The sequence below is a fragment of the Dermacentor silvarum genome, chromosome 1 (genome assembly GCF_013339745.2).
Source record: "Dermacentor silvarum isolate Dsil-2018 chromosome 1, BIME_Dsil_1.4, whole genome shotgun sequence".
Taxonomy (NCBI): Eukaryota; Metazoa; Arthropoda; class Arachnida; order Ixodida; family Ixodidae; genus Dermacentor; species Dermacentor silvarum.
The window spans coordinates 370,503,723-370,525,357 of NC_051154.1; the positions used below are offsets into that span (position 1 = coordinate 370,503,723).

General features: G+C 44.4%; 1 protein-coding gene across 2 annotated transcripts in view; it reads left to right on the forward strand.

Moving 5' to 3' along the window:
* Positions 1–21,635, forward strand: part of LOC119437457 (membrane-associated tyrosine- and threonine-specific cdc2-inhibitory kinase) — a 101,055-nt gene that overhangs the window by 23,519 nt on the left and 55,901 nt on the right. For both annotated transcript variants that reach the window (XM_037704479.2, XM_049660576.1), the window contains exons 2-6: positions 2,314–2,440; positions 5,347–5,444; positions 10,925–11,209; positions 12,286–12,408; positions 19,729–19,820. In XM_037704479.2, coding sequence (XP_037560407.1) covers positions 2,314–2,440; positions 5,347–5,444; positions 10,925–11,209; positions 12,286–12,408; positions 19,729–19,820 — 725 coding nt within the window. The remainder of the gene's footprint in view (positions 1–2,313; positions 2,441–5,346; positions 5,445–10,924; positions 11,210–12,285; positions 12,409–19,728; positions 19,821–21,635) is intronic.

The window sequence follows — 21,635 nt, forward strand, 5'->3', positions numbered from 1 at the left end:
CTTACAAAAGGGCCATGCCACAGAAGTAATTTTGTTTCCTGAAGCAAAGTAGGCTTCCAGCCGGGATAAATAGGACATTAGGAACTTAGTGCAACAAGGAAAACAAGATGTCAGTTTTCTGTCTCAATACAATTTTCAGATCGTTTTGAGCTCTACATTACAGCAGTGCTGAGTGAAAGTGAAAATTAAATTTAATTTCTCGTAAGAATTTCCGCGAGTTAGAACGGCTACATTTGCTTCAAAGAAAGCTCGCGATTCAAATACTATGGTGCACCAAGGAGGTATGGTACTCAGTGCAAGAAACCGTCAATCCTCGTCACTCTGCTTGTGCGAGTTAGATTAATAAGCACAGTGCTGAGTCAATCGTGCATAATAATTCGTTTGGGTTTTTATAGGGTATATTGACAACGAAAATCGCGTTTGAAAACTTTGTCGCAAATTTGGAATATGCACGAAAACTAGCAAAGCTTGCGATACATGAAAATGACAATACTTCCCTTCAAGCAAGCGTTTCATTCATGGCTATGATCCGCCGATGTACCTGTTCCAAACTAATTCTGACGTCATAGAACATTTTATGTTACGTGCAATTACAATCTGTCACCATCGCCTGAACAGCTCGAGTGCAATCGGAATTCTGTAACAGCACACAACCTTGAGGTCAGGTTGTCGTTTACTGGCAGTGCCACACCGCTAATGTCTTATTCTTTGTACAGCGCATAAAAGTTGCTTAAAAGTTTTTAATCGAAGCTGGTTGGGCCAACTAACGACAGATTTCTCAGCAAGAAGAATTCTATGCACGTCGTCTCCTGACACACAGAGCCGCCAGCTGATTTTAAGATTGTTTACTTTTTGTGCGCGCCTTGATTTCATTCAGAAAACACTCTCAGATGTTCAAGTTTGGATACTGTAACTGCTACGACAAAATAGAATGTAAATAAAATCGAAAAGAAGCTGGGCTTTCGGCCGCAATGCGACCTGAGCAGAAAAAAGCTCCGTCGCATGCCCCCGCGCGAGGGACACATGTAAATGCCTAGCATAGTGGGGTTCCATGGGTTGGTGTTGTTGGTGTGGTGGTGGTGGTGATGGTGTGGTGGTGGTGGTCTGGGTTGAGAAAGAAGAGAGAATCGTAAGTAGGTAACGTAAAGTTGTTATTATTTTATTGGCATCGCTGTGCTCGAAGCTCCGGTCCAGGAACTCGCATTTGAAGCGCGCGTCGGCACCCCCAAAGTCCCGTTGACGTTGCCCGACGGCTTCCGCGCCAGCGCGCTCCAGGGCGACGGGCTCCGCGGCGGCGGCCTCCAGACGACGACGCTTGCTCGCCGCCGCCTCTCGTTCCCGTACGCCAGGGTCCGCGGCCTGACGCTGACGTGTCGCAGCCGCGTGTTGTTCTCGACTCGAAGGGTCTGCGGCCCAACGCTGACGCCTGCCCGCGGCTTGTCGTGCACGCTGCTCGGGATCCGCTTGTCGACGTTGACGCCTGGTCGCGGTTTCTCGTTCACGAAGTTCGGCGTCGGCAGCACGCTTACGACGCTTGCGTTCGGCGTCGGCAGCGCGCCGCCTCGCCGCCTTTTCTGCCGCCGTGGACGAAGACGATGGTACGATGTCTTGAACTGGTGCTTCGCCGCTGATGTTGAATTGCGTCGAGGTACTAGTTGAAGGTCTTGCTTCCATCGCTTATCAACTGCGACCGCCGACGAACGCAAGAGAAGAGAGCGCAGGAGTTGACGAGTGGAGCCCGCGCCAACCCGCTTTATATTCCTAGCGTGCGCGTTAGAGGGAGAGGGGGTGGAGAGAGGGCGCGCTATCACGCCAGCACCTTCTGTTGCTACGGTGCTTGCAGCGCCGGAGCACGACTCAACTACGACGCTTCGCGCACTGCACATGTGCTGCAAGCGTGATGCGGGAGAGGAGGAGTGGGGGAGAGGGCGCACCTGTGCTCGAGCTGTTGCGGACGGACGGCGCACGCTACATGTGAGTTAAAGAAATGCTCTGCATTTTAAAACATCGCCGTCGCCTGCGGCGGCCGCTCGGCTAGGTGGCCTTTCTTTTATTATAGCGCCCCTAGCGGCAGGTGCTGGCTCTATATCAAACTGAGGCAGGAGTTTCGTGACCAGAAAAAGCTATTAAAGGACTGTGATTGTATAATTGTTTCTACTTTGGTGTTAGCAATACATGGGTACATCTACCAGCTCTGGCACATCACTTCTTATAGGTGGCATCTCGTCTTCAGCAGAGCAGCAGCCCCATGCTTCTTCAGGGCAAGGTGTGCTTGTTTTGCTTGGTCTCATCTTCTCCCGAATCTCTCTGCAGGATAGCCAAGCTCGGAGAAGACGCCAGCCACGGCCACCACGGGTGGTGCCATCCGTGGGTAGTACCAGTTGGCGTTCAGACCTACCTCGGCATGCTCAAGCAGTCAGCTTTAGTGGTTCTGAATGGTGTATCCTTTGAGCCTTCTTTCCCTACTGTTATCTGCATAGTTGCAAATGTGACGGCACCTGCCGTGGTTGCTTAGTGGCTATGGTGTTGGGCTGCTAAGCACGTGGTCACGGGATTGAGTCCCAGCCACAGCAGCTGCATTTCGATGGGGGCGAGAGGTGAAAACACCCGTGTACTTAGATTTAAGTGCACGTGAAAGAACCCCAGGTGGTCCAAATTATTCCTCAGTCCCCTACTACGGTGTGCCTCATAATCAGATGGTCGTTTTGGCACGTACAACCCATAATTTATTATTTATTTTCAAATGAGACTGCACATCATGACAACCATTGGCTTTGAATTTCAGCTGCAGCAAGCATGCAGCTGTCAGCAGCCGAGCAGAGGAACATTCTTTTAACTATGCTTGTTGATCTTTATTTACCTAAGTATAGGAGGGACCGCTGACAGAAAGCTATGAGAAGTAGCTTGATGTGGACCTGTGACATCTCTAAGCTAATCATGCAATGAAAGACGCCGAAAAGGGACATGTTAAATATTGAAGTACAGTTGCATATTAGAAACCAGCAATAGCAACAAAAATGTGCAGTTTCTTTTTCCGAGTTATGAAAAAGTTCATCTGCCAGGATCAATTGAAGTGGGTCTCTAGCTGCCCAAGTTGCATTTTTATTTATTCCAGTATTATTGTTGGACTGTAATTTTGCTTATAAATAGCTTCTCTAATTCTTCTTGTACTTGATTTCTGCTTCATTTCACATTGTTCTTTTTTATTTATTTGAAAAAATGCAACACGCTCTTCCCATAAGGTTTGAGACTGACACGACTTGCGAAGTTGACATTGCTCTACCACGCAGTGCTGCTTATATACGTGTGCTTTCTCACCAACCGCTGCTTCAGGTGCATGTTGGTGATCTTGCACTAGCAAGGCACAGATACTATGCACCTTGAAACCTCTTTTACTATGGCATATAATATGCGGCCATTTATCATGCACTCATAAATGATGGCCCATTGCCTCCAAAATTTCATCGCGCACCTTCGTGTCTTTTTCAGTCTTTCTAGCTTGTCTTATTTTTATTTTATATCACACAATTGACACACAACAGCCTTCGTGAACACAAACTACATCTTGCTTTTCTGGGCTAGATATGGGCTAGATATGACTCTGAATACAAAACTTGTATCTGTTCATGGCTTCGTTATTGCAGTCACTTTTACATATACCAGGGCACAACTTCCACATTTCCCAATTGTGAGCGAACGTCGTTTGCTAAGTTTGAGCACCTTTGACTGCTTTGCCTAGTAGTGTTATTCCGTTGTATGTAGCCGGCTTCTTCATTGGCTTGAAATCAATTCCTTTCCTGCATGAAGCAAGGGTTTCCCTCTTTGGCCTTTCACAGTTGAAAAAGTAAAGCTGAGAGAATATGGCAGCACTTTCATTCTGCGCCACACCAGAAAGGGAGGGGGTAGCACCAAATAGTAACATAGATTGGTGGTACATAACCTGGCTGGCAGAAAAAGTTTCTATAGCTAGCCATTACTTTTTGGTCTGCTTTTTTTTGTGTAGATAATAAAAAAACATGAATTTTACAGTGAGGTACAGGCTGCTCGGTAAACAATGCCATCACAGAATGCAAGAATACAAGGCTTTCTCTGTCACATGCCACAATGCAAGACCATGATCTGGGAGTGATTGGGCAGTCGTGGAGCGGTATTTGAATGGCCATGCTTGGGAAGAGTAATAAGCCATGAACGAAGCTGCACTTGTGTTTTGTTTGGCTGTCCAATTACCACAAAATTCCGAGCAAGCGCCCCCCCCTCAAGCAAGTCGAAATTACCGGCAAAATTTGGGGGGGGGGGGGGCGCTATCCTGGAACGGCACCAAAATTCAGGATGGCAACGGTGAAATTTCCCGCCAAAAAAAAGAAGCGCAGTGAGAATGGCATATTGAACATGAACTTTATTAAGCCAAAGATTTGTTAGTGGTGTTCATCACTCTCAAAACCACCGAAAGAACTACAGAAAGAGCGCATCGACGCTGCACCGACGTGCCGCCGCGACCGGCGAAACGAACATTGTTTATGCAGCTTCGATCTATTCCAGGCAAAATTATGTCCGCTAGAGTAAAGTGACATGTAATGTTCACTTTATTAAAAACTATGTTCACGGTGAAACGTTTAGCACTAATGAGAGTTCGATACAAGTCAAGCTCAGCTGCAGTGCGTGGCTACCGACGGCGGACAGTGAACCGCGGCTCGGCCATGCTCACATCGCAGCTGGTGGCGCCGCAAATATCAGCATGTTTTCTTCATCGTGTGAAATTATTGCGAGGAGAGGGTAAAGTGGCAACGATGGTAACAAAACATTGCTGCTTGGGAGCATCGGCGGTTCATTCTGACGCGCCGTCTGCTACAGATTCAAAGTGAACTGGAAAAGGCCTGACGACGATATCAGTGGTAAAGCTGCCAGCGACGCCAGAGCGTAGCCGCGACCACTCCTCTGTCGCCAAGTGGTCAGGTCACTGTGCCACAGGGAAATCCTCTGTGCCGTGTGAGAGGCAGATCTCGCCGGCGGTCCATGAACTACACACCGCCAGCCGCAGTTCGCCCCGATGCACACCTGTGCCCACTGGGGGGCCCGGGTGTGACCATGATTCGATGAAATAGCTCATCAGGGCACCCTGATGTGCCCTGGTGCGATTTGCCACATTTGCCATTATTTTCGTGGACTGGCTATGGCAGGCCAGTGTTGGCGCGGAGCGGGGGGGCGGGGGAGCTTTACTGGAACGGCGCGGAAATTTGAAATTAGCAGTGCAGTTAGGGGTAGGTGCACGGGTGGGGCCGCTTGCTCGGAATTTTACGGTATCATTTGCAAGCCAGGCGTTATACTTGACTGCAGAATTGTTAACAGCGTTTCACAGTTCACACTACAACGAACATGCTCCTGTCTCCTACCTGCACCAGTGCTTCTACGTGGACCAGAAACTGGGGGAAGGCTCTTTTGGAGTGGTAGGTTTACTTTTTTTTGCAGTGCATAAAGCCCCAACCACAGGCATGCGTCGGCGCGCTCCCGCGCGCGCCGGCAAGCGAACGCGCCGCTTCGCGTCGGCTGGAGGAAAAGGGCGCGCAACCACAGAATACTAGCTCTGACGCGTGCCGGCGCTCGCTCCTCGGCTGCGGTGCACTGTTGCTTGACGATTTTGTCTTCAACCGTCCAAGTGCGGCCTAAAACAGCCTTCTGTAAACTGAGCTTGAAACAATAAGTCAGTGATCTGTATGCTATTTTAGATATAAAAAACACGTTTGATTAATGAACGTACGCCTGCCGCAACGGTTTCCTTGAACATAACTGCACAAGCTATCAACATCAGCGATTGCGTTCGCGTTGTCGTCTGCAAGATCACTTTGCAAACACCTGCACGAGCATGGCATGTCACATCAATAGCTCTCGTACGATCTCTCTCTTTTTTTTTTGTAGTTCGTTGCACAGCCAACTATGTAAGAATTACCTAAAAACTACGTAGGAACTAGGCAAAGTATCAGTGAAAAATCTGTATTATAAATATAATTATGCTTGTTGGTGCATGAATGAAACGCGTAAGTGGGTTCTGAGAAAATCAGCAAAAAAAAAAAATAATTCAAACACTTGTGGCGCTCACAAAGATACATTTCGAACAGCCAAAATTTACCAGTTTCATAGCTTGTCTCCCGATTCTTGTTTGTCTAATCTTTCCCATGGAACCTTTAATTTTTCTAGGTTGTTTAGAAGCATCAACACCGCATCAGGAGGCCTTGAAGCACTTATTCGTACTCTTGAAGCACTTATTCAAATGTATGGGCAGCTCATTTGCATAATATAAAAAAATAATGTAAACAGGTTATTTTTAAAATTTATACACTTCAAGTTCCCACAAAAAAAAAACGGAAAGAAATATCAGTTTGTTTATTATTGTTTTCAGCCTACAATGATGTTTCGGATGAGGAAGACATTCAATTTGTTATGTGAGGCATGTAACAATTGCTGTGCCATATATTGCACAACACTGGACATGGCAGCCAACCATTATTAAACCCCAGAAGAAATTAATGGCACAATGCATATATGATCGAGCAAACAGCGTTTTATAACACTTAATGGATGCTTTAAAAAACTGTCACACTATAATAATATTGCACAAAAGCTACTGAACTAAACTAATATACTAGTACATATTTAAAGATCAATTTCATATTACAGTAACAATAACCAATCAATCAAATGTTTATTATAGGGCCCTGAAACAGCTAGAGGGCCTCTGACTGGTGCACTTAAAAAGCAATATGCGAGACAAAATGTACAGAGAACACAAATGTGGAAGACAAAACAATGCAAGATAGAGAAACATATAAGGGAAAAGAAAACAAGGAAGCGTAAACTGCAGTTAATCATACATGATTATCTACATATATACAATACATAGGAAATGAACTCAGAAATATGTCAATGCAGGCACAATTCTTATTATGTTTTTTGGCGTCGAGCCATATATAGGACAGTCTTTATTGGAACAAGGCCAGGCAGAGAATGCGGAATGTTACCTGGTATACTGTTGCAGCACAACAAATTGCGCAGTTTTAGGAACGAAAAGGCATGATTTAATAAGTCTTGGATGAGTGACTAACAACTTCAATAATCGAAGGGGTAAGGTGTAAGGGAGTCTAGAGGTGTGAGTTGAGGTACATTTGAGAGTGCTGGACTATGGTCGCCAGAATGGCAAAAGTGGTGTTGGAAGACAGATATCAATTTATTCTGGATGCATGCAGTGATGTCAGAATTAGATTTGCATGTTGTACCTCAATCTACAGAGACATACTCTAGTAGTGGAAGGCACACAGCAGCATACGATTTCAGAAACAGAACAGGTGAGTGGTCATCATGCAATATACGACATACAATTCCAAGAGCGTGAAGGGCACTTTGTGCATATTTAATGTGTGAACAGAAGCTTAGTGTTTTGTCGAAGTACACACCAAGATCTTTGATTTCATCGACACTGGACAGTGGAGCATCCCGAAGGGCATATGAAAATTGTACATGGTATGTTTTGCGCGTGTAACTTAATGCCATAGTTTTGGAAGCATTTAAGCGTACATACCATTATTGTTTCTGCACCAGCTTGAGAGTGAGAAAATGTCTTTTTGGAGGTCAATGTAGTCGTGAACACTGTTGACAGTCTTAAATATCCTTAAGTCGTCTGCATACAAAGCCATGCTGTCCATCTATTAAAATGTTCTTAGCACTAACAGAAAGCAGGGAATGCAATACTGATTCAAACACTTTTGACTCAATGCAGCAGATAGATATAGGCTGGTAGTTAGTAACTGCACTCGCAGCACCCGATTTGTGCACGGGCAATATCCATGCTACCTACCCAAGTGCTAAAAAATATGCTAGACTTTAGGGAACTATGGAAGATGCTTGGGACAACAGGGACGCTTCTATACGTCTTAAGCAATGTGGGAGGAATACCATCAACACCACAAGAAAGGGAAGGTTTGAGGCACTTCATACACTTGAGAACAAGGTCTTCATTGACTGATAGCATAAACACTGTGCCAGGCTGAGAAGGAAGGTTACTTGAAGCATCCTTTACACAATAGACACAACAGAAATGTTCTGCAAAGGCATCACCAGTGTTCAAGACATCATCACCATTTTCATCAAGAAGACACCTCTTTGGTGGTCTCTTTGGAAGAATGACAGCGCACGAAGCTCCAAAAATATTTTGAATTATGTGTCATGCTGGCTTCAACACCATCAATGTGGTTGTAGGAATCATTATAACTATAATAATAACAATAATAATAATAATAATAATAACATTAGCAGTACCATGGCACTCTAGACAGCTCGCAAGGCTTTTTTAAAAAAGTAAGGCTCATGCCTGCACGCTAGAGCGTCTGATAGTCAGCCATCTAGAGCAGGAATTTGCTCTAGATGACGCGCTCGCTCGCTCACACACACACACACAAACACGCTTGCTCACTTGCAGAACACATCACACGCACATACAAGCCAATAACTGGGAAGTCGACGGTGCACAATGCACAGGAGTGCCGTTTCACTATGGTCGCAAGGAATGGGAGTCCTAATGGAGAGAAAGCTCTGTATAAGAATGGAGTTGCGGCGTTGGACTGTACAGGTGTGATGGGGCTCAGGCTGTCCTGATGGCTTGTTCAGACGGACAGAACAAGAAATATAAGTGTTTCCAGAGAGCCACACAGCGCCCTGCAGAATAGACAGACAAGTGCAATTTTGCGCTGGTATTGCAGGATGCGCCACTTAAGGGCTTTGAGGTGATCCTTGTAGGCTGGCATGAGCTTGCGACGATCGAAAAGATGGGAGTAGAGGGTGTGCATTGCCCGGCGCTGAACAAGCTCAAGTTTGTCAGCGATATGAGTTTGGTACGGGGACTAAACTGATGAAAAATTAAAAATGATGAGCAGTACTCAAGCTGTGGTGGTACGAGAGAAGTGTAGAGTGCTCTGAAAACCTGAGGTCCCCAGGGAAGGGAGAGACAGGTCACAAATCCCAGAATGCGACGAGCCTAGTGACTTGTGTGGAAAAGTCGAGAGAAGGGCTGAATATTACACCCAGAGTGGGGGGTGCCACTGAGGAAGTAGGTTGGGTGCACAGAGGTTGTGGTGTGGCTGATATGCATGGCAGCACTTATTTCAGTGCTAACACAAAGTTTGTTATTGTAGGCCCAGTCATCCACCTTTACAAAATGTATTCATTTCATGCGCATATGCTGCACTGCGTATTGGCATAATGTTGCAGTGCAAGTGTTAACTAGTGAATTAAACACATTCTGCGAAGATGCATTAGGAACTTGGTTTTGAGTTAATCTTTTTCCCGACTACAGTTTATAGTATCACAGCGAGATGCATATTAGTGTAAGCTGAAGAGATTTGGGCAGCTTAAGCATACAGACTGCGAAATGCACTGATGACACCTTTACCCCTTCCCTGCAATGCATGCACTCACACCACCTGCTCTTTCCATAAACAAAACAAAAAATATATCAAAAGCCAATTGCAGTTTCACTGACTCAGTACGTGCTGCTTGTCAAGCAGGCATCGAAGCAATCCTGGTATACGCAGTAGCATGCATAAGGTCCTCCTATGCATTGCACACGGTGCACATAGTGCAAACAGATTTTTTTTTTCCAAGTGCTCAACTACAAGAACACATGACAGTGTTGTATCACGTTTCCTTCAGTGTGTCAGCGTTCTTGAGCGCTGCACGAGCGATTTATCGCCAACTAGCCCATAAGACACCTGCACTTGAAATAAGTGAGTGAAGGAGTACTGTGAACTTGTACTGAACTAGATTTCACACGCGAAATCGAAGAGTGCACTTTCAACTAAACGGATGGCATGGCTGAAGATGTACGCGTATTTCCCATTGTTCGGCTACTAGTGTCTTTCGCTTTCGCAAGTTATCTTTGCCGCTGGAAACAGCGCAGAGCTCGCCCGTTAAACCCGAGTCCCGAGACCACATAATTCACACACGAAACACGCCGCGGTTCACCACCTGAAGTTCCACACGGTTCATTTACACCACACCACACACAGCACGAAGTCAGGAGAGCCATATTTCAAATCACAGCAGCGCAAAACGTAACTGAAATTTCATTTCCTTCGGCAGAGTTTCTCAGCTGGGCTCGTTCACCGCCGGTCGAACTCGACGGACGCGCTAGGCCTACGCGTAATGTAAACAACATCGGCGGTAGACGAGTGCTGATTATCCAGACTTCGCACTTCGAAAGCAAGTTTCCATTCGTTTCGAGCACAAGAAAATATACACACAACAAGCACAGGCGTTGCCGCAATCGTCTGCAATCGTGATAAGGTTGGATGTTTTAGCAGACGATCGCACTGAGATCGGCGGAATCCAGCGGGCCGGCAGGTTGGGTTCGGCGGCGTCGTTCGAACAGCCGGCACGAATTCTCGTCGCACTTCCACCACCCACGGTCGTGGGTCGTGTCGGCCTAGTATCACAACACTGTCTTTCAGAAACACTGTCGCGCGCGTCGAGCGTCCAAAGCACTCGGACGATCGTTGGTGTCGGCGCCTTCGCATCGGCGGCCATCATCAGGCGTAGCAGCCAGAGGCTTCGCGGACTCTGATTGGTGGACGCCGGCGTCGCGTCGGCTCGCGCCGCTGGTTTTCTAGCATCGGCAGCTGACAAAATCTCCGCGCGCCGGCACGCGCCACCCCGTTCGCGACTGACGCTTTTGATGCATTTGACGCATTTGCGCGTGCCGGCGCGTGGTGAAGCGTGCCTGTGGTTGGGCCTTAACACCTTGAATGTTCTTGGAAAGTTACAGCTGTGTATGTGTCCCCTTACTGTGTCAAAAATGCCATACGAACAGCCCAATTTGCAGCTCTTCATTTATTTATGTTGCCCAAGATGTCTGATAAGAATCGTCACTGCATATCGCCAGGTGTACAAGGTGCGGTGCCTGGATGACGGCCGGTGGTATGCGGTCAAGGTGGCCAATCGTCAGTTTCGGGGCCAGCGCGACCGTCGGCGGCAGCTGGAGGAGGTGGCCAAGCACGAGCTGCTGCCGCCGCACCCGCACTGCGTGCGCTTCATCAAAGCCTGGGAGGAGGACTACCGGTTGTACATCCAGACGGAGCTGTGCGAGTGCAGCCTGGCTACCTACACCGAGAAGCACCACAACCTGTCCGAGCAGCTCGTCTGGGAGTTCCTTGTTGACCTATCGCTGGTACGCGCTCATAACAAATGTATGCACCAACATCCACTAGAGCGCTAGTTCTGGCGGTCCACGGGTTTGTCAGATACTGCGATGGTGAGATGTGCCACTTCAGGATTTTCAGGGATGCAAAACTTTTGGTAAACTGACTGTTAGTAGTATCGATAATTTTTTTGAAACTATCAATAGTGTAAAAAAAGGAAAGACAGTCGACAGTATTACGTTGGATCGCTGTTGACTGTACTATGAATAGTTTTGCATTTCTTCACTAATGACATTGCCAAAATAGTTGGAAATGCATGGAAAAAGAGCTGAACAGTACCGATAACTATCGGTACTGTTCAGTTCACAATGTTCGAAGAAGGGAACGTCGCCAAGTTTGTTGCTTTGTTAATGTGTATGTCATGTGATTTTACATTAATGATAGTGCTGTCAATATCGATAGTAGGCTACCAATTCTACTATTGATATCAATAGCTCTGCATTGCTATTCTGTGCACAGTTTTCCTGCTTGTCTTCCTGTCGCTTTAAAACACTTTATCCCCTTCCCTCATGTACAGTAGCTGCTGGTATCTTTTTCAGGCTAACCTCCCTACCTTTCCTCTATTTTTATCTCTCTTATGCAGGACATTTCATTGATCATTGCTTTTGTTATCCACTGTCACTTATCACGTCACTGGTAAGCAGACACCCATGGCTATTTTGGAGTTGGATTTTTGCCCACCGTGATGGCTCAGTGACTTTTGCATTATGCTGACAAGCAAGAGGTCAGTAGTTCAGTGCCCAGCTGCATTTCAATGAAGGGGAAATGCACGAATGCTTGGAGCAACATAAATCTGAGCAAATTTGTAGGGACTCTCGCAAAAACGCTCGTGTGTGTCTAGAGGCCCATTAAAGAACCCCGGGTGGCCAAAATTAATTTCAGCTCGTTGTCCGTGGTTTGGTCCTTGCAACTGCTAAGCATAGCTGACAAAAACAAATTGCGTGTACAAATGCGTGCATTGGGATGAAGGTGCCTTAGCTCTGTATTAACGCGGCAGTGGGTTGAGCAGCAGCTGTCTTTATTGGAGTGTGTTGTGTTGTCGCAGGGTGTGAAACACTTGCATGACCATGACCTGGCCCACCTGGACATCAAGCCGGAAAACATCTTCATCTCCAAGAATGGCTACTACAAGCTAGGTGACTTTGGCCTCGTCCTCGACCTCAAGCGGGTTCGTATGTTGCCTGTGTTAGTCTCTTGTGACGGTGGTGGAAAGATGGGAGCAAGTACTGAGACTCTTTGCAGTTTATTGTGATAAAATACATGTAAAGAAGTGGGTATGATATCATGCAGAAGGAGCTCCCATAGTGAAAACACTGTAGGGACCTCCTATGTTATGTTACATGAAATGTAAAATTGCTAAACAGCAAAAAGAATAATAACAAAAAGCTGTTACAATAAAATACGAGCAGTAACACAATTATGAATACAATTGAACAAGTTCAATGATTAAACAATTCTAGTCAATAAATTAATAATCAGTATTCAGCATATAACGGTAAAGGTTAGGTTATTTCACTAGTCAAATTGTGTTATTGGTTACAAATAAAATCGTGAAGCAAACATTGAAACGATGAAATAGAAACAGCATGAGGCAGACTTCCACTATTTAATTAAAACAAAATCAACTCTGAGTACCGTAGCTAGTACGAACTTTTAGAAGCAAAAAATTGCTTTTTAGAGAAAAAAAACGGCAGATCCCACGCTCTGTGGGAATCATGTTATGCGAAGCAGTGTGCGGGGAGCCTACCAAGTTAACGAAACGGCCATGACAGCACCAAGACGTAGGCGGCTCTTTCATGCCCTACATGACATGCATGTCATGACATTCCTGTCATGAATCCTCAGGAGTCCCTTTATCTACACCTAAGAGACCTTAAGGTGGAAGCCACAGTCATGCTCATGACTCTGACTGCGACCATCTACCTTTAGCCTTCTCCTTCACTTAATACCACATCCGAACCCATTCCATTGGGTTTTGAGTGTTCATCTTTTTTTTGCTGAGTCAGTCATTTTTACTTAGTCATGGCATGACTATGACTTCTGCCATCATTCTTTAGTGATTCCTTCTATTAGTACCCATGTCAGAACCCATTTCAGTGGTTTTTGAGTGTTAATCTTTTTTCGCTGAGTCATTCTTATTTTTGTTGATTCATGATCATGACTATGATTTCTACCATCATCCTTTAGTGTTTCCTTCACTTAGTACCCACGTCAGAACCCATTTCAGTTACTTTTGAGTTTTAAGCTTTTTTCGATGAGTCATTGCCATTTTTGCTCTGTCATGGTCATGACTATGACTTCTACCATCATCCTTTAGCGATTCCTTCAATTAGTACCCACGTCAGAACCCATTCCAGTGGCTTTTGAGTGTTAATCTTTTTTCACTGAGTCATTGTTATGACCTACATGACACGCATGTCATGACATTCATATTGTGACATCATTTATGTTCGTCATATTCTCTTGTCATAGTATGCCAATTTTGGTACATACCAAGTTAACGAAACGACCGTGACAGCACAAAGACATAGGCCGCTAGCTAGATACTGTCAAAGTAGCAAATGTTCGCCAAGCAATGCTTCACATTTAAAACCTGTATTATTTCTACTGGTAATTCCTTGCATGAAAACAAACTTTAGAAGGTGATGGTCTTTTATTGCTTGATATGCAAATATGTAAACATTAAATTTCACAAGATTAGTAATGCAGAGTATGTTAAGATCGCGGTACAGTTTGGTAACATGTGATCGGCAATTACTTTTAGTAATAATTCGGATGAGAGTGATAGGTTTGACCCTATAAAGTTATGCAATAGTTTAGATGTCTATGAATGAATGCATACTATAGAGCAGGGGTTCTCAGGTACGTTCATCCCAGGGAACCCTGCTAAGCTCCATAAAGTGCCAAGGAACCCCCCCCCCCCCCCCCCGATTTAACCGAATTATCGAGGGTATCAAGAAAACAAACAAATGCTGCACTACGTAAACACGCTTTTATTTACTCAATGAATCGTCAAATCTTGTTTCTATTTAGCACAAGACCAGGGCGGAAGCTGAAATTCTCTTCATCTCATGACTGATTAGCGCTAGCAGCGGCGAAGGCCTCGCGACATCCTTCGCGGCGCGCGTTTTCATCTGAGACGCGCTTTGCACCAACGGGCGCACATCCCGATTATTTTTTCGCCACTCAGCTGATCGCCAACAAATTGGCCGTCCATCGCGATGTAGCCGGTGCTTTTTATCTTCGACAGCTTTGCACTGAGTAAAAGCGAAACTACTGCTTGCAGCAACCGCTGTCGACGAAACCGCGGCCGCGATCATGGACGGCGACCTTGCGGTTCAGAAGGCAGGCGGCTGACGCACGCACCAAGTCAAAACGAAACTACCGTTCCCTGCAAGAAGTGCGGACGAAACTGCGGTCGCTATCGACGCTGCCATGGGAGGCGACTACGCAGTTGTGAAGGCACGCAGCCGACGCGCGCATCGAGTGAAAATGAAACTACTATTTGCCGCAACCGCTGCGGATGAAACTGCGGTGGTTATCGACGCGATCAGAGATAGCGACTACGCACTTACGGAGGCACGCGGCTAGCCGCCAACGCGGTGTTACGCGCGGCGATAAACGCAAGAATAAATGCTTTAAAGGCACAATTAGGCACGAAGCGCTTCGGCGTTGCTGTCAGTCACGTGCCGCGTACGATTGCCGCTGAGGACCACGGTGCAAGCTGAGGACCACGGCGATGCGGACTGCGCCGCTTCGTTTCGGTTGGACGCTACGCCGTTCTTGCTCTTCTGCGGCGCGCATTTGCGGTGCTCCGCGTTTTTTTTTTTTTTTTCTCCAACGTATATGTCAGTGCGCACGCTATCGGCACCTACCCTATCTACAAATAGGAGAAAGGCGCATGGTGGTAAGTTACGGCCTCCGAGATTCAAGTGCGAAAGCTTAGGCGCGCTGCCCGTTCTCAGAGGTTGGGTGGCTACAAGCTGCTTGCGTATTTATTGCGCAGTTCGCGCGTTGCTGTTACGCACTGTGATGTGCTTTTTGACACTCGGGCATGGGTAATGGAGGTTCTTTGGATCAAGCGCACCTCGTGTTCGCCGTTTTAGACACCTGTCGAGAGCGGGACCAGGGAAAATTTATCAGTGGCTCGCGGAACCCCGAGCAGGGGCCTGCGGAACCCGTAGGTTCCGCGGAACCCACTTTGAGAACCCATGCTATAGAGTAACTAGAGTATGCAAATCAAAATAACATCTAGCTTTGAGTAGAATCCTAATACCATATGCAGTTTTTCCTTGTAGTTCATGGATGTGTAAGTTAAATTTTAAGTGCAAATCAAGTTCGGCACCAAGGATAGAATAGTAATTCGATGGATAAATAGCATGCAAATCAATAAAAATTGGCACAACTTGCGAATCATTAGTGGGCCTAGAACTGAAGATTATAAACTTAGTTTTGGAAGGAGTAATTAGAAGTTTGTTCTTGGCACACCAAGTCGAGACATCTATAAGGTCAGCATTAAGGGTCGTTATAAGATAGTTTAAACAGTTACCCGAAGATAAAATAGTCATGTCATTGGCATATCGGATGCATTCTGTTGAAGTTAGACGTTTAGGTAGATCGTTAATATATAATAAAAATAAAAGCGGACTAAGAATTCAGCCTTGTGGAACCCCGATGTTAAGTATTCTTTTGTTAGAAGAAACGCCAGAAATGTATGTTACTTGCTCACAATCACATAAGTAACTTCGAAAAAGGTTTATAAGGGTTCTGTCAATGCCATAAGAAGCAAGTTTAGAGTATAGAATATCATGATTAATTGTATCAAAAGATTTAGTGAAACCTCAAAAAATAGAACCAATGTAGTTACCTTTGTCAATTTTTATTTTGCATTTATCAGTGAAGTAAATGAGAGCAAGGTTAGTTGAATACCTGTGATGGAATCCAAATTGTCTAGGGTGAAATAAGTTAAATTTTTCAAGACAGCTAGACAGACGAATGTGGATTAGTTTTTCAATAACTTTGCTAAAGAATGGAAGAATACCAATTGGTATGTAATCGGAAATTAGTGATTAATCACCATTTTTAAATAGCGGAGTTACCTTGCTCATTTTTAACACGCTTTGCAATATACCCGTTTGAAAAATTAGATTAATTATGAAGACGAGCACATTCGCAATAACATTAGCAACCAATTTTATGTGATTAGCATGAATATTATCCACACCAGCCCTAGAGCTTTTTAGGTTGATTATTACATTCTTTACCTCTTCAGGAGTTGTGGGGAAAAGAAAAAATGAATGTCCGCAATGACCAAGTTTGTCTGGGAGAACAGATGGAATAGAAATGGTGGAGTAGTGTTCACTGAATGCGTTAGTGATGTCGACTGGGGTATAGGTAATGGATGCTTTGTGAGGAATATTAGTTATAGTAGGACTTGTAGGTTTATTGAGAAATGAATTGATCAAACACCACTGTTTTTTTGTCAGAACCAGAACGAGTAATTTCATTTTGGTAATAGCTCTTCTTTGCGTTCTTTATTAGTGTACTCAAAGTGTTACAGTATTGTTTGTAGCAATCTTTTAGGCGCAGATTAATTGGCTGCCTTTTAGTTTTTTTATATAGGTAATCTTTTTACGTAAGCTAATAAGTAATCCTTATGCTAACCAGGGATTCCTAGGAGAGGAATAACTTTTATGGCACTGTACAGGGGGCCGTCATAGATGAAGTGACACAGTTGGTTATTATTGAGAAAAAGTTTCTGTAAGCTGACTCAACATTGTCCATGGACGTAACACAAGACTAATAAGAGCTTGATATTAATTCTACAAATTTAACACGATCAAACAATTGTTTAACAAAACTTGTGGTATTGACGCGAAGACTGTTGTGAAAGCAAAGAGCTACGGGAAAATGATCTGTAATATGACTTTGAAGAATGAATGCAGAAGGAGGGGCGAGGAGTTTGGTCAGAGCATGATCAATTAGTGTTCCTGAGCCATCAACAGAGCAGCTAGTAGGAAGAAAGAGAAGAGACTCAAGGCCGTAACTGTGAAAACAACTAACATATTGGAGAAGGCATGAGGAATAAGCATCAAGTAAGTTAATATTTATGTCGCCCATTAGGACAACAGACTTGTTTTCTCTCGAGATAATATCAAGAAAGGTACCCAGTACATCACAAAAGGCCGAAATTGGGGAATGTGAAGATCGATAAATGGAACCAAAGACATTTTTATGATCTTCACCTAAGACAGAGTAATCAACTTCGATCCTCACTGACTCACAGTCACAGATGTTTAGATGAAGATCTAGCCTTCGTCTGTACCTGATCCCAGAAACAATAAACATGGCTGCACCACCATGTTGAGATGAAGTACGGTTGCAATATTCGGCATTATATGAAGGAAAGCAGTAGATTCCTATCACCAAGCCAAGTCTCTGAAACACATACGATCGAGAATGAGTGGAGACATAAGGACAACAACACCTGAATTTCATGAAAATGCTTACGCAGACTATGCAGACTACTCTTCAGGGACACTAAAGAGAAAAATCTGTCAAGCTGTATTTGTAAGTTGTCCTTCTGGAATACCAAGCCACTCATACTGTGAGAGATTCTGAAGACGCGAGAAGCGAAATAGAGATGGTAATTCCACCTTGGAAGTTCAGTTTGCCGATAGACTACATATTATTTTATTTATTTATTTATTTATTTTTGATACCCTCTGGCTTTCTTTATGAAGCATCATAGAGGGGAGGGGCTACAAAGTAGTGATGAAGGAACAAAATACAGTACAAGTACACAATGCATACGATTAAAAGAAAATCACCTATTTAGCAACACTGTTAGAAAAAAAAACATAGGGCAGCTACAATGGCAACATTGGTGGACTACATGGTAGTCTAAAGGAGCCAAAGACTGACCTTGACATGTTTACAGAATTTCTACTGAGCCCCTTTGGCAAAAACAAGAGAAAGTGCATTGAAGTTCATGATTTCATACCAACGTACTGGCTCTGGGCCTTCAACATAAAATTAAAGATCTACTAGTTCAGTCATCATTTTGTCGTCTAGTAGTAATCAATCTCTTACTACTGAACTAATCAAAATATTTTGCTGGAAGACTTATGTCTAAACTGATGTACTGTTTCTCTATAGCATTCCTTTAAGCTGGTAATGTTGCAAATATATTCTGGATTCTAGAGGAATTATGCTAGTGCCATCTGGTATTTGAAGTGGACACCCTGATGGGTGTCGTGGTAGGAGTCGTGTTTCTGTCCAAGTTCTGCAGCCTGTACTGCAGGCTGCAGTACAGGCACTTAGAGTCTGTTACTCCATGTGCTTAATAATGAAATGTGGAATAATCTCTGCCGCTATAACTTGTGTAGCTAATGTGTGGTCAAATTGCTTCTTGTTTGCCAATTTCTGTGCCTCTGGTACTTGATGCACGGTTTTGGAGGAGGGGTGCACAGATAATGTACAAACCATGCAGTCGCACAGACATCCGTTTGTTCTTTTTTATGTAACAGAGTTGCAATATATATAAAGAAATATTACATCAAAACGCAGAATGCCTTCCTATGTCTTGCATATGTGATGCCTGTTTATTTTGTGGCAAATGCAGGCAGTAAAGGAGTTGCTCTAGCGTTTGCAGCTGTGTATGGAAATGTATGTGGCGTAAGAAAATGCCTGAGCGTAGAAGCAATCAAAGGGATGTGGAGTTCATCTGGCTGTTTCCGAGCTGGAATGAAAGCTGTATTGAGCTTGGTTAATATTTTCACTTGGTTGGTATTTGTACCTGCTTTAAGGGGGGAAGTGCGTTCTAGAAAAAAAGATTCATTCTTCGAGATATGCTGCTGAAAGGTTGTACATATATGTAATGGTATGTGCTTATTTTGAATATGCAGTCCATTTTTGGTTCTTTCCTCTAGTTCTAATTTTATGTGAGCTTCCTTTAAATAATTTTTTGCAAAGGTCTTCAAAATATGTGTTCTTTCGATTTCTCTAAACAGGGTATCAATGGCTTCTGTATCATTCAAAGAATGCCATAAGACCAATCCTATTTCTCTGCCTTATCTAGAACACGAGTTGCGAGACTTCAAAGTTAGGCACCAGAAAAACACTGTTTCAAGCTTCAACTTCGAAACCTTGCAACTCGCATTCTAAGTAAGGCAGAGCAATAAGGTTGGTCTTACGGCATTCCTTGAACCATACAGAAGGTATTGGTACCTTATTTAGCAAAATCGAAAGGACACGTTCTTTGCAAACCTTTGCAGAAGATATATTTAAAGGAGATAAAGAAAAATAGACCTCATTTAAAATAAGCACATCAAATTACACATATGTAGAAGTTTACAGCACCATAGCTCAACGAATAAAGATTTAAGAAATTTTCGCTCAAGGGCCCACATCTCCCCTTAAAGAACTGCAATTCTTGCACCAATGTATGCCCACCAAAATAGTTTTCACCAGGTGTTTGATCTTGCAGGACGACCCCTCAGACCCTCTGGAGGGCGACCCTTGCTACCTTGCACCGGAGCTGATGGAGGGCCACTTCACCAAGGCAGCCGACATCTTCAGGTACAGTGGAACCCCATTGAGACACTCCCGTTTCCTACGATTTCCCAGTGCCATCGTGCGCAATCCAGAAGACAAAAAATGAGCAAATACAGTTACACTTCACTTTTAATGGTTTATACATTCCCGGAAAACACATCTTTTTTTATTATTCACAAATTCTCCAGTTTGCTTACAGAAAACCAGAAGGGTCAGGACTAAAGGCGCTAGCAAGCGCCTGACTGAGGCCCTGACCCCTGTACAATCTGCGCTCCAGCGACGCAATCAGGACAGTGTAAGAATAAACGAAAAGGGAGTTGGGGAAACATAAACAAGCAAATTAAGCAGGCAAGTTCGAGAAAAAAAATTATACATGCAATTTAAGAAAAGCAAGCACAACCATGTGCAAACATTAAAAAACACAGCATGAGCAACACAGTTTGGGCGAGTAATAAGAAACGTAATTAACCATATTTGTAGTACTGCTGTTCCAGTTCTTGACGTCACGATTTGTTACAGTACGCATCCGGGAACAAATATAGGAAACAGGGAAACAAAAACAGCCATAGTTCATTACTGTGTCTTACATATTATCCGCTAGATGGACATAGTTGTCCAGGTTTTTTAGCTGTTTGAAAGTGGTGCACTATCGCGGCTTTTTCGAAACATGGCGTCACGGAAGAAACGCGGTTTGACGGATGAAGAAATACTGAATCTTGTGTTCGACAGTGACCAAGAAAGTGACGTTTGTGATGAGGACGATGTTTTGTTAGACAATGGGGACTGCCAAACTGATGAAAGTGGTAGTGATGAAGAAGAGAATCTGTGTTCAGCAGACGCCTCCATGGATGCTTCGCAGAAATTTCCAAAGAAGCGCAGGATTGAAAACTGGCGATGGGAAGAAGATGACAGTGTTGCAAAAATTGTCGAGCACCCTTTCAGCGGCCAACCAGGTATCAAGAGATCCATAGAGCTTCAAGTAGGTGCAAATCCGAGTGCTCTTGGAATGTTTTACGCGCTTCTTGGAGAAGAGATTTGGGGGATAATTGCTTTGCACACAAACGCCTTTGCAAGCGAGAAGCAGCGCTCGCATCCCGACCCCTCATGGCATGAAACAACGCCAGGTGAAATGAAAGCTTATTTCGCCATGTGCGTGTTGATGAGCCAAGTGAAAAAGAGCAGCATTGAGTCCTACTGGTCAACGAGACCTGTCATCAGCACACCATTTTTTGCCACTGTCATGCCAAGACATCGCTTTTGGGCACTGTCACGCTATCTGCATTTCTGCGACAACAGCATTCCCCAAAATGGAGATAGGCTCTGAAAGATACGGCCTGTCCTTGATCACATACTAAAATCCATTGGTGCAGCCTATCATCCCGAAGATCTTGCGGTCGACGAAAGCCTGATGAAGTTTCGCGGTCGGCTGTCTTACGTTCATTTCAATCCTTCGAAACGAGCAAGATTTGGATTGAAATTCTACAAACTGTGTGAGTCATCCAGTGGTTACTGCCTGAATTTCTCAATTTATACTGCAAAAAGTGAGAAAACACCAGCAACTGATGGGCTATTGTGCAGTGAGGCCGTTGTTCTTGACCTCGTTGGAAAACACTTACCTGATGGCCACACGATATATATGGACAACTGGTATTCTTCACCGATACTGTTTCGTCACCTTAAAGAATCTGGTTCGAATGCAGTGGGTACAGTTTGTCTACACCGTAAGAACCTGCCAGATGAATTCAAGAAACTCAAGATGAAAAAAGGTGAATGCAAAGCTCTCTTTGCACGAGGCATCATGGCTCTGACATGGCAAGATAAAAAGCAATAACTATGCTC